General features: G+C 40.5%; 1 protein-coding gene across 1 annotated transcript in view; it reads left to right on the top strand.

The window, feature by feature from the left end:
• Nucleotides 1-13,138, top strand: part of SPON1 (spondin 1) — a 305,960-nt gene that overhangs the window by 14,829 nt on the left and 277,993 nt on the right. The window contains exon 2 of the mRNA XM_017881549.1: nt 6,180-6,286. Within this exon, the coding sequence (XP_017737038.1) occupies nt 6,180-6,286 (107 nt within the window). The remainder of the gene's footprint in view (nt 1-6,179; nt 6,287-13,138) is intronic.

Raw genomic sequence — 13,138 nt, 5'->3', positions numbered from 1 at the left:
AAAAAAAAAAAAATAAAAATAAAAATAAAGAATCTTCTAATCAAAACATAACTTACATAAGGAAAAGCTTACAAATCATGGAGTGTGGTGAATTATCACATCTTGAATATACTCATGTAACCAGAACCCAGATCAAGAAACAGATCATGACTAGCTCTTCAGCAGCATCTCTTATGCCGTCTCCATGTTGCACTCCCTGCCTTTCCTGTACATATTACTACTGTCCTGACCTCTAGCACCATGAATTACTTTGCCTGTTTTTGGGCTTTATGTAAATATATATAAATGTAATCATACCATTTGTATTCTCTTGTGCCTGTCTTCTGTCACTCGAGATTATGTTTGTGAGAATTATCCATGTTGCATGTGGCAGTATGTGTTCATTTGCATGACTATGAGGCATTTGGTTATAAGAATATGCCACAATTTATATACCCATTCTAGGGCTGATGGGCATTTGAGTATTTCCACTTGGATGCTACTACAAATAACATTACTGTTAATATTCTTATAGGTATCTTTGGTGCACATATATACGCATTTCTGTTGATTTAAGATGGTATTGCTGGGTGATAGGGTAAGAGTATGTTCAGCTTCAGTAAACATTGCCAAAGAATTTAGCAGCAAAATTGCTAATTTTCACTTCCATCAACAGTGTGTGAAAGTTCTAGTTAACATCACTGGATATTGTTAATTCTTTTAAATTTATCCAAACTGGTAGATATGCAGTACTATTTCATTGTAGATTTAATTTTTATTTCCCTGTTGACTAATGAGGTTGAGAGCCTTTGCATATGTTTATTGGCCATTGGGCACCTTCTTTTGTGAAGTATTAGTTTGTGCATTTGTCTTTCTTTTTTTTTCTTCTGTTGGGTTGTCTGTCTTTTTCTTATTGATCTGAAAGACTTCTTTATATATTTTGGATATATAAAGTCAGTTTCTGGTTATATGGTTGCAAATGTCTTCTTTGACACTGTGACTTACTTCTTCACTCTTAATGGTATCTTTTGACGAGCAAAAGTTTGATATCACTCCATTTATATATCTTTATTGTCAGTGCTTTTTTTTTGCTCTATGTGAGAAATCTTTCTTACTCCAAGGTCATTCGCATCTTATTTCATGCTGCCTTCTTAAAACTTTGTTTTACTTTTCACATTTAGCTCTACAATCTATGTGGAATTTACTCTGTGTATTATGTGAGTGAAGGGCCAAGATTTACCTTTTTCTACACAGTCATTCAGTTGTCCTAGCACCACTTACTGAAAAGATTATCTTTTCTCCATTGCTCTGATGTATTAGGTTGGTGCAAAAGTAATTGTGGTTTTTGCCATGGTAAAACCATTAATGGCCAAAACTGCAATTACTTTTGGACCAACTTAATACATCCTTTGTCATAAATCAAGCTTCTGTATATTTGTGGAACTTTCCTGGACCCTAAACTGGTCAACTGGCCCATTTTTCTTACTTTGCTGTAGTCCACTGGCTTAGTTTCTGTAGCTGCATAAGTCTTGATATCTGGAAGTATAAGCCCTTCAATTTTGCACTTCTTTCATTAAGATTGTCTTGGACAATCTTGGCCCTTTGAATTTCCATATACATTTTAGAACCAGCTTGTCAATATCACAACGAACATACTGAGATTTTAATTTAGATTGATGAAACCGATAGATCAATTTGAGGATCATTGACATCTTTAGCAATACTGAGCCAACCAGTCTATGAACACTCAAGTAAATTTAATTGCACATCAACTCTGCACTGGTCACTGTGCTGAGCTCAGATGGGTTCTTACCCTTGAAGGTCTTACAAAAAACAAACACGTAAACACAAAATATAATCTAATTTGATACTCTTTTCACTGATAATAATGAGTTCATATTTACTAAGGACTTTACATATATTACTTCATTTATACCTTGCACTGATACTTCGAGGTAAGTGCTGTTACTATACCTATTATGTAGGTATTTTTAATTCCAGTAGGGTCCAAGAGAAAGAGCACCCAAGTCTTTCTGGGGAAATCAGAGGAAACATCACACAAAGGGTGGAGATTTGGCTGATTTCTGAAGTTTGCCAGGAATGGAGTAGCTTGACCATTCAAAGGTATATGAGTAGCATGTGAAAAAATACAATAGGGCGACATGACATGGATTTTGGGAAACTTCTAGAGAGTGAATCCAAGGATCGAAATGTGGTATGGCAGGGGAATGGGAGCATGGTTAGTGAAGCTGGACAGGCAGAGCCTGAGGGCTTCTTGGTCTATGGAGTTTGCTGGACAGGCAGAGCCTGAGGGCTTCTTGGTCTATGGAGTTTGATCTTTTTCCTGAAGGCAGTGGCTGTGGAGCAGGGATTATCTGTCTTGCATTGGGTTCCCTGGAGGCTGATTGTATTTATTTCCTAGGACTGCTGTACAAATTACCATAAATTGGTGACTTGAAACAACATAAATTTATTCTCTCATATTTCTGGAGGCTAGACATCTGAAATCAAGGTATCTGGTGGTGTTGTTTGCTTCCGGAGGGCTCTGAGAGAAAGTTGGTTCCATGCCTCTCACCTAGCTTCTGGTGGTTGTCAACAGGCCTTAGCTTTCTGTGGCTTGTAAATGCATGGCTCTAATATCTGCCTCTGTCATCTCGTGGCATTCTTCCCTGTGTGTCTCTGTGTCTTTTCTTATAGGGACATAAGTCATATGAGATTTAGGGCCCACCCAAATCCAGCATTACCTCATCTTAACAACCTGCATCTGCAAAGACCCTGTTTCCAAATGAGGTCACATTCCCAAGTATGGGTTAGAACTTCAACATATCTTAAATCATAACACAAGCCTCAGATGAGGATTTAGATGCAAGTGATTCTTTTAAGGAAGTGCTCCCAGGGGAAACTAGTAAGAGAGTGGGGGAAGCAGGATAGCGACTGGAAAGGTGTCCTGCCGGCCTGTGATCCCATGCATGGTCCCTTCGGGTAGTTTCTGTCGGATCCTGCGGGGCCATTTTGGAGTGTAAAGTGCCTCTAAGAATTGTACTCACCTGATGCAAGGCAGCTGGATCTTTCTTCTTGGGCAGAGTAGGCTCTGGTAACCTGAGGACCAGGGACACAACTTAAGAGCCACAGGTGCTGGCTGTGGGAAGCAGAAATATATTAGTGCCAGGGTCACATTAAAATGGTAAAAAGGCATTTGAAGAAATCTGGATGGAGTATCCTTACTGTTTGTTGCTTTGTCCTCTGTTCTCCTTCCTCCAGAATTGTGTATAATGGCCTTGAAGACCACCCACCCTCACCCTAGAGAATCCAAGACTGCTTTTTGGTTGTCTGTCTGTCCTTCAGAGATTCCCAGCTCTGTGCCCGACAGCATAACCACCATTTTTTTGCTTGACACCGAGCACCACACTTGTCTTACTCTTCTTTGCTTTATTGTGCTTTTTTCCCCCTCCATTCCTTCTTTTCTTTCTTTTTTCTTTTTTCTTTCTTTCTTTTTTTTTTTTTGTGACAGAGTCATGCTCTGTCGCCCAGGCTGGAGTGCAGTGGTGTAATCTCGGCTCACTGCAACCTCCACCTCCCGGGTTCCAGCAATTTTCCTGCCTCAGCCTCATGAGTAGCTGGGATTACAGGCATGTGCCACCAAGCCTGGCTAATTTTTTGTATTTTTAGTAGAGATGGGGTTTCACCATGTTGGCCAGGCTGGTCTTGAACTCCTGGCCTCAAGTGATCCACTCACCTCGGCCTCCCAGAGTGCTGGGATTACAGGCATGAGCTGCTGTGCCCAGCCCCTTCTTTTTTTCTATCTGATCTTTTCTAGACATCAGTAGCTCCTTTACATTTGTAGGATGAACCGGCCAATCACAGCATGTCATTTACCTTCTTTATGTCTTAGAGTTCTTTGCTGTGTCATTCTGTTGGTGGCTCAGGGGCAGCTACTACATTATCCAAGATAGTGGTTTTATTTGTTGGAGCTTTAGGGCACTTCATTTTCGGGGCTAAAACTAGTTTAAGGAATTTGGAAGACTAAATGCTCCTCTTCGATAGGAGGCTGCATATCATAGTCACAAATATTATATGTCAAATGAATTGATTTTTTAAAGTTTAAAAACTTAATAATCAGTCAATATTTGTGGAAGATCCGTAACATGATGAATATATGCAGTTTGTGAAGCCATGGGTAGAGTGTTAAACTGGGGAGAGTGGGCCTTCAATTCTGACCCTAAGTTGCCACTGGATGATTTTATGATCTTAGGTGTGTCTGTTGACCTTTCTATGTGTTACTTTCCTATCCATGAAATTGGAGGTCTGAATTAGAAGATACTTGAGATCTCTTGAAGTTCTAATAGTCTGTAATTCCATATCTAATGTCCAGAATCTTAGCACTTTTATGCAGGCCATAAAGTAATTTAAATACCAATTTACATCAATTTAAAGAAACTTGAATTGAATGTCTATTAGATGCCAGGCTCTGTGCTAGGTTCTAGGGATAAAAAGAGAATGAAAACCCAGCCCCTCTCCTGTATTAGCACAGTCCAGTGGAGAAGGTGAACCAACAAAGAATTGCAATTTAGTACAAAAAAATGCTGCAATAAAAGATTTCCATCTCAGGAGACTAGGGGTCCAATGGGAGGGAGGACTGCCATTGCCTTGTTGAGAAGGCCCTTGAGCTAGATTTGTTTTTTTTTTTTTTTTTTTTTTTTTTATGACGGAGTCTCACTCTGTCACCCAGGCTGGAGTGTAATGGTGCAATCGCAGCTCACTGCAAGCTCCACCTGCTGGGTTCACGCCATTCTCCTGCCTCAGCCTCCCAAGTAGCTAGGACTACAGGTGCCCACCACCACGCCCGACTAATTTTTTCTATTTTTAGTAGAGATGGGGTTTCACTGTGTTAGCCAGGATGGTCTCGAACTCATGACCTTGTGATCCGCCCACCTCAGCCTCCCAAAGTGCTGGGATTACAGGCATGAGCCACCGTGCCTGGCCGAACTAGATTTTAATGGAAAAATCGTTCCCTGGGTAGATGTAGGAAGGAAGAGTATAAAAGACTTATAATTCCAGCTGCTGTAACAGGTGACCCTCCACAACATAAGTTTATTTCCAGCTCATGCAAAGTATAGTATGGATGTTTCTGGCCAGTAGGTGATTTTCCACGGGTTTGTTTAAAATCCCCAGTTTCCTTCCCTCTTGTGGTTCCATGGCCCTCCTGGGACATCAGAGTCTTCTGCTGGACCCTGAATTAAGCAGGCAGAGGCAAGAGAGTGAGAGTGCAGGGTCATGTGGAAAGTTCGTACAGGTCAGGCTTGGAAGTAGAGTATAGCAGTACTCCCTTATCCGAGGTTTTGCTTTCTGTGGTTTCAGTTACCTGCAGTAAACTGTGGTCCAAAACTATTAATTGGAAAATTCCAAAAATAAACAATTCATAAGTTTTACATTGCATGCTGTTTTGAGTATTGTTATATTGATTGTGTCTTATTAGTTATTGTTGATCTCCTACTGTGCCTAATTTATAAATTAAACTTTATCATAGATACATATGTATGTATGTATGTATATATAGGAAAACCATCATAAGCATAGGGTTTGGTACTATCCATTATTTCAGGCATCCACTTGGGGTCTTGGCATGTGTCTTGGCCTTATCTGCAGGGGGCTACTGTATATCATGTCTGTCCATCACTTCCACTGGCAGAACTTGGTTATAAAACTGACTTAACTGCAAAGGAGGCTGGGAAATGTGGTGTAGCTGAGTTTCCACAAACAAAACGAAATATATTTTGAAGAACACACAGCGGCCTCTGCCACAAAGGTCATCCTACAGGATTTTGTGCTGTGAAGAACTAGTTTTCTCTTGGGCCAGTCTAATGGAAGTGTAATGTTGACAATTGTCAAGGTTGAGTTTCTGACCAGGGACTATCTTTATCAAATTGTGGTTATTGGGAGAGAGCTCACCACATCCCTGGTTGATGCAAGAATCTCTAAGTAAGATAGCAGCTCAGATATTTAACAGGTTCTGAAATGTAAGAGGGAGCTGGGTGAAGAGGTTAAGAGTTCTCAAATCAATGGATGAAGGCCTCACCACTGTCCACGGCCTCTGTAACCCACAGGTCTGGGATATTGATGGAGAACTCAGGTCTATCCCATTTGAAAATGGACAATAATTGATTCTTATACTTAAAACCTGCTTTCTTTTCTCTCTGCAGTAACACTTTCAGCTGCTCCTCCCTCCTACTTCAGAGGATTCACACTAATTGCCCTCAAAGAGAACAGAGAGGGTGATAAGGAAGAAGACCATGCCGGGACCTTCCAGGTAAGACCCTGCCTGGGCTTATTCAGTGGCCCTCCCTGCCCTGGGAGGTAGAGGCTGGAGAGGTACAAGTGTCTCAGGTGGCTTCCCATGCAGTCCCTTGACCTTTGGCCAGCTGGGCCAGGTCCATTTGAAAGGGTCATCATAGAGCAAGCAGCAAATGATGCACACCTATCTGAGCAAGGTTGGCCACTAGGCAGGCCTTGCTTTGTCTCAGCAGATCACAGGGCTCTTCTCTGGGCCCACAATGTCCTTCAGCAGCTAAGCGTGGGGAGAGCACTTGGAGCCCTGGCTAGGCCTGGCTGTTCGCCTGCACAGGCATTTTGTGATTGACTGGTTAACTCTCAAGTCTAAACGGAACAAGAGCTCGGGACCACCAGGTTGGAGGGATTTCAAAGCACAGGAGAAGGACTATTAAGGGAATGTAGAGATTGATTTATGGGGGAAGATTAAAAGAATTAAACATGCTTTACTTGGCCAAATGAACAGGGCCGAGTTTAAGAGGTGGTAATGGTCTTTAAATGTCAGTCCTCACAGAACACCCTCCTCAAGGGGAGGCTTACGTTTGACTCTGCATGAAAGGGCACAATAAGACAAAAGTGGGTCAAGAAAAGAAAGGGAATCGCACAGACAAGGACCTCGACAGTGAGTCATATTTCACTGTGGAATATTCTTCCAAGGGAAGTGGTAGGAACGTCATCCCCTTTCAGTTGAGTCGGCAAGTTGTCAGAACACATCCCAGAAGACTGGAGGGATCCTAGGAGGAGGCCTGGCCAAATTTGCTGTAATTAATTCTCATCTCAGATTTCCATTGTTCTGGAATTCATTTTTATCTTGCATTTGCAAACTAAGAAGAAAAAAACTCAAGAAGAATACTTATACCCATAGCTGGCTGCTGGTGACTCTGGTACAATTTGTGGGCTCCGTGGAGGACCCTGACGCAAATACCTCCCTTATCCAAAGGCGTCTTTCAATCCTTGTGGCCAGGTTGTGATTTTTAATCCTGTGATTTAAATTATTTTTCTGCTCTCTAGGATTCTAGGTTTTGGGCCTAGTGAGATTTAATTCCACACTCACTGTAATGTCCTTCTATGGCAAGGAACCTCTTGGCATGTATCTGAAAGGGTGACCCAATAATAATACTAGCAACAGCCAATATTTGTTGGGTACATACCATATGCCAGACACTATGCTAAGTGCTTTACTTAATCTTAGTTTATCCTGTCTTTGTTTAATTAGTTTATCTTTGTTTAATTCTCAAAACAACCCTAGTACATATGAACTATTATCCCCATTGTTGGTCCAGGAAATTGAAACTAGAGAGATTAAATCACTTGCTTAAGCTTGTTTAGTGCTTGTTTTAGTCCATTTTGTGTTTCTATAACGAAACACCTGACACTAGGTAATTTATAAACAACGGAAGTTTATTTTGCTCACTTGACATGAGACTGGGAAGTCTCACATCAAGGCGCCTGCATCTTATGAGGGCCTTCTTCCTGCATTATCCCATGGGGAAAGGCAGAAGGGTAAGAGAAGGTGAGAGCAAGAGGGGGCCGAACTCACCTTTATAACAAATCCACTCTCAAGATAACTAACCCACTCCCGTGATAACTACAATCCATTCACAAAGGTAGAGCCATCACGACTTCACCTCTTATTAGACCCTACCTCTCAACACTGTTGCACTGGGGATTAAGTTTCCAACACATAAACTTTGGGGGACACGTTCAAACCATAGCAGCACTGTTCTGGCTAAATTCAGTAAGTCGATAGTCCTCTCTGACTCACAGTTGTTTCTGCTCAGCTTAATCCTTGTTCTTGCAACTGATTGGTGAATACAGGGCCCTGCTGATAGTGGGCCGTGCATAAATATTTGCTCAATGAGTGGATGAACATTTGACTCTTTCTCGTAGTGTCCATACCTCAGTCCTATTTGGGACTGTTGTAGAACTCCTATCTATGTATGCATCCTCCCTCCTTTCTCCTCTTGGAGCTTCAGACATCCTCTCTTGTTACACAACAGTGGTTCTCAGAATGCAGTCTCAGGACCAGCAGCATCAGCAACACCCGGGAACTCGTTAGAAATGCAAAATCTCAACCCTATCCAGACTTACTGAATCAGAAACTCTGAGGGTGGGGCCCCCATAACCTGTGTTTTAACAAGCCTTCAGGGTGAATCTGGTGCATGCTTAGATTTGGGACCCATGATTCTAATGAGACATAGACCAGCCCATCTAATGGGACGTCCTCCATCATCACGTCAACACATCTGTCTGTTCCTATCTATCATTGTTTCCATCAGCCCTAAGAGGGATCATAGTGGGATAAGAATATGAAAATGCCTAGCATATGATAATGACAATAGCTAACACTTAAAAAGTGCTTGTGTGCCAGATACTGTTCTGAGTGGTTTACATTTGTTAACTGAGTTTATCCTCAGAGTGACATAATGAGGTAAGCATTATTATCCTATTTTCCACAGAAGAGAAACTTGAGGCAAAGAACAACTAAGTAAGTTTCCTAAGATACTTAGGAAAGTGATATCTAAGTGATAAAGCTGGGGTTCAAACCCCAGCAGTCTATCTCTGGGTACCTGCCTGTGACCACTGTGTATGCCATCTCTCAATATATACCTGTCAAATGAAAAAATAAGGGCCCACTATGACTTCTATGACAGTCTCTGTGCCAGGTGCTTTATATGTTAGCCTTTTTTTTCCCTTAATCTTGTAGCAACCTTGTGTGGTCAGTATTGTTATCTTCATTTTTCAGATGATGAAACTGAGTCCCCAAGGAGTTCAGTAAGTTCACCAAGACAGTCCAGCATCTCAAGGTCAAAACACTGTGCCACTGTGCCAGTTTCTTATTTCTCAAACAACCCTAGTACATATCTCCTCATCCCTGCCCTACCCTTGTGCCATCAAAATGCATACTCCACTTGGGTTCCAATTGTCTCAGAGATTTGGGGGAAGGAATCATAGCCCATGCCCCTCATCTTACCTCTCCTGCTCCTATGATATGTGGCCCCCATGCTGTCCCTTCCAAATCTATCATGAAAGTATTTTCTCTCGGGACCAAAGCTGTTATCTTTGAAGTCATTGATTTATTCAGCAGCATTCGTTGAGTGCCTGCTGGGTGCTAGGCACTGGGGATAGGGTGATGAAGAAAACAGAGATAGTCCTCATGAAGTCTAAGGAGTCTTCCTTGTCATCATCCCATAAACTGACCTCTGCTGCTGAAAGATGTGGCAGAAAGTCAACAAGTCATCCATTGAAACATAAGCAAACTATATATATATATATATTTATTTATAGTGATTTAACAAATAGATATAGCTTTTGTTTAACACCTTTACTGCAAATATGATGACTTTGAGGACTTAACAACAACCACAAAATTCTAATACTGATTCATCGATACATAATATTTAACATATTTGTTGGATACGTGTGATATTGTTGTATATATAGAATGTGTAGTGATCAAGTCAAATATTTGAGGTATCCCATCACTTTGAATATTTATCATTTCTATGTGTTAAGAACAATTCAAATCCTCTCTTCTTGCTACTTTGAAATACACAATACATTGTTGTTAACTATAGTCACTATGAATATCCTTTTTTTTTTTTTAAGTTCTGGGTTACATGTGCAGAACGTGCAGTTTTGCTACATAGGTATACATGTGCCATGGTGGTTTGCTGCACCTATAAACCCGTCACCTACATTAGGTATTTCTCCTAATGTTATTCCTCCCCTAGTCCCCCACCCCCTCGACAGGCCCTGGTGTGTGATGTTCCCCTCCCTCTGTCCATATGTTCTCATTGTTCAACTCTCACTTATAGTGCGAACATGCGGTGTTTGGTTTACTGTTCTTGTGATAGTTTGCTGAGAATGATGGTTTCCCCCCGACTTATGGCTGCATAGTATTCCATGGTGTATATGTGCCACATTTTCTTTTTCCCGTCTATTATTGATGGACATTTGGGTTGGTTCCAAGTCTTTGCTATTGTGAATAGTGCCACAGTAAATATGTGTGTATGTGACTTTAGAGTAGAATGATTTATAATCCTTTGGATGTATACCCAGTAATGGGATCACTGGGTCAAATGGTATTTCTAGTTCTAGATCCGTGAGGAATCACCACACTGTCTTCCACAATAGTTGAACTAATGTACCGTCCCACCAACAGTGTAAAAGTATTCCTATTTCTCTACATCCTCTCCAGCATCTGTTGTTTCCTGACTTTTTAATGATTGCCATTCTAACTGGTGTGAGATGGTATCTCATTGTGGTTTTGATTTTCATTTCTCTAATGACCAGTGATGTTCAGCATTTTTTTCATGTGTCTGTTGGCTGCATAAATGTCTTCTTTTGAGAAGTGTCTGTTCCTATCCTTTGCCCACTTTTTGATGGGGTTGTTTATTTTTTTCTTGTAAATTTGTTTATGTTCTTTGTAGATTCTGGATATAAGCCCTTTGTCAGATGGATAGATTGCAAAAATTTTCTCCCATTCTGTAGGTTGCCTGTTTACTCTGATGATAGTTTTTTTTTTTTTGCTGTGCAGAAGCTCTTTAGTTTAATGAGATCCCATTTGTCAATTTTGACTTTTGTTTTTGGTGTTTTAGACATGAAGTCTTTGCCTATGCCTATGTCCTGAATGGTATTGCTCAGGTTTTCTTCTAGGATTTTTATGGTCCTAGGTCTGACGTTTAAGTTTCTGATCCATACTGAGCTGATTTTTGTATAAGGTGTAAGGAAGAGGTCCAGTTTCAGTTTTCTGCATAGAGCTAGCCAGTTTTCCCAACAACATTTATTAAATAGGGAATCTTTTCCCATTGCTTATTTGTGTCAGGTTTGTCAAAGATCAGATGGTTGTAGATATGTGGTGTTATTTCCAAAGCCTCTATTCTGTTGCATTGGTCTATATATCTGTTTGGTACCAGTATCATGCTGTTTTGGTACCAGTATCATGCTGTTTTGGTTACTGTAGCCTTGTAGTATAGTTTGAAGTCAGGTAGCATGATGCCTCCAGCATTGTTCTCCTTGCCCAGGATTGTCTTGGCTATTGCGGGCCCTATTTTGGTTCCATATGAAGTTTAAAGTAGTTTTTTCCAATTCTGTGAACAAAGTCAGTGATAGCTTGATGGGGATAGCATTGAATCTATAAATTACTTTGGGCAGTATGGCCATTTTCATGTTATTGACTCTTCCTATCCATGAGCATGGAATGTTTTCCCATTTGTTTGTGTCCTCTCTTTTGTCCTTGAACAGTAGTTTGTAGTTCTTGAAGAGGTCCTTCACATCCCTTATAAGTTCCTATTCCTAGGTATTTTATTCTCTTACTAGTAATTGTGAATGGGAGTTCACTCATGATTTGGCGTTCTGTTACTGGTGTATAGGAATGCTTGTGATTTTTACACATTGATTTTGTATCCTGAGACTTTGCTGAAGTTGCTTATCAGTTTAAGGAGATTTTTGGCTGAGACAATGGGGTTTTATAAATACACAAACATGTCATCTGCAAACAGAGACAATTTGACTTCCTCTCTTCCTATGTGAATACCCTTTATTTCTTTCTCTTTTCTGATTGCCCTGACCAGAACTTCCAATACTATGTTGAATAGGCGCGGAGAGAGAAAGCATCCTTGCCTGTGCCAGTTTTCAAAGGGAATGCTTCCAGTTTTTGCCCATTTACTATGATATTGGCTGTGGGTTTGCCATAAATAGCTCCTATTATTTTGAGATATGTTCCATCAATACCTAGTTTATTGAGAGTTTTTAGCATGAAGGGGTGTTGAATTTTATTGAAGGTCTTTTCTGTATCTATTGAGATAATCTTGTGTTTTTTGTCATTGGTTCTGTTTATGTGATGGATTATATTTATTGATTTGCATATGTTGAACCAGCCTTGCATCCCAGGTATGAAGCTGGCTTGATCGTGGTGGATAAGCTTTTAGATGTGCTGCTGGGTTTGGTTTGCCAGTATTTTATTGAGGATTTTCACATCAATGTTCATCAGAGATGTTGGCCTGAAATGTTCTTTTTCTGTTGTGTCTCTGTCAGGTTTTGGTATCAGGATGATGCTGGCCTCATAAAATGAGTTAGGGAGGATTCTTTCTTTTTCTATTGTTTGGAATAGTTTCAGAAGGAATGGTACCAGCTCCCCTTTGTACCTCTGGTAGAATTCAGCTGTGAATCCGTCTGGTCCTGAACTTTTTTTGGTTGATAGGCTATTACTGCCTCAATTTCAGAACTTGTTATTGGTTTATTCAGGAATTCAGCTTCTTCCTGGTTTAGGCTTGGGAGGGTTTATGTGTCCAGGAATTTATTCATTTCTTCTAGATTTTCTAGCTTATTTGCATAGAGGTGTTTATAGTATTCTCTGATGATAGGTTGTATTTCTGTGGGATCAGTAGTGTTATCCCCTATATCATTTTTTATTGCATCTATTTGATTCTACTCTCTTTTCTTGACTAGTCTGGCTAGCAGTCTATCTATTTTGTTGATCTTTTCAAACAGCCAGCTACTGGATTCGTTGATTTTATTTTTAAATTATTTGTTTATTTATTTATTTTTATTATACTTTAAGTTCCAGGGTACATGTGTACAATGTGCAGGTTTGTTACATATGTATACTTGTGCCATGTTGGGTGCTGCACCCATCAACTCGTCAGCACCCATCAACTCGTCATTTACATCAGGAATAACTCCCAATGCCATCCCTTCTCTCTCGCCTCTCCCCATAATAGGCCCCGGTGTGTGATGTTCCCCTTCCAGAGTCCAAGTGATCTCATTGTTCAATTCCTACCTATGAGTGAGAACATGCGGTGTTTGGTTTTCTGTTCTTGTGATAGTT

Source organism: Rhinopithecus bieti, unplaced genomic scaffold (genome assembly GCF_001698545.2).
Source record: "Rhinopithecus bieti isolate Rb0 unplaced genomic scaffold, ASM169854v2 scaffold_11944, whole genome shotgun sequence".
In the NCBI taxonomy this organism is placed as follows: Eukaryota; Metazoa; Chordata; class Mammalia; order Primates; family Cercopithecidae; genus Rhinopithecus; species Rhinopithecus bieti.
Note: the sequence above shows the minus strand (reverse complement) of the source record. Positions and strands in the feature narration are given on the sequence as shown.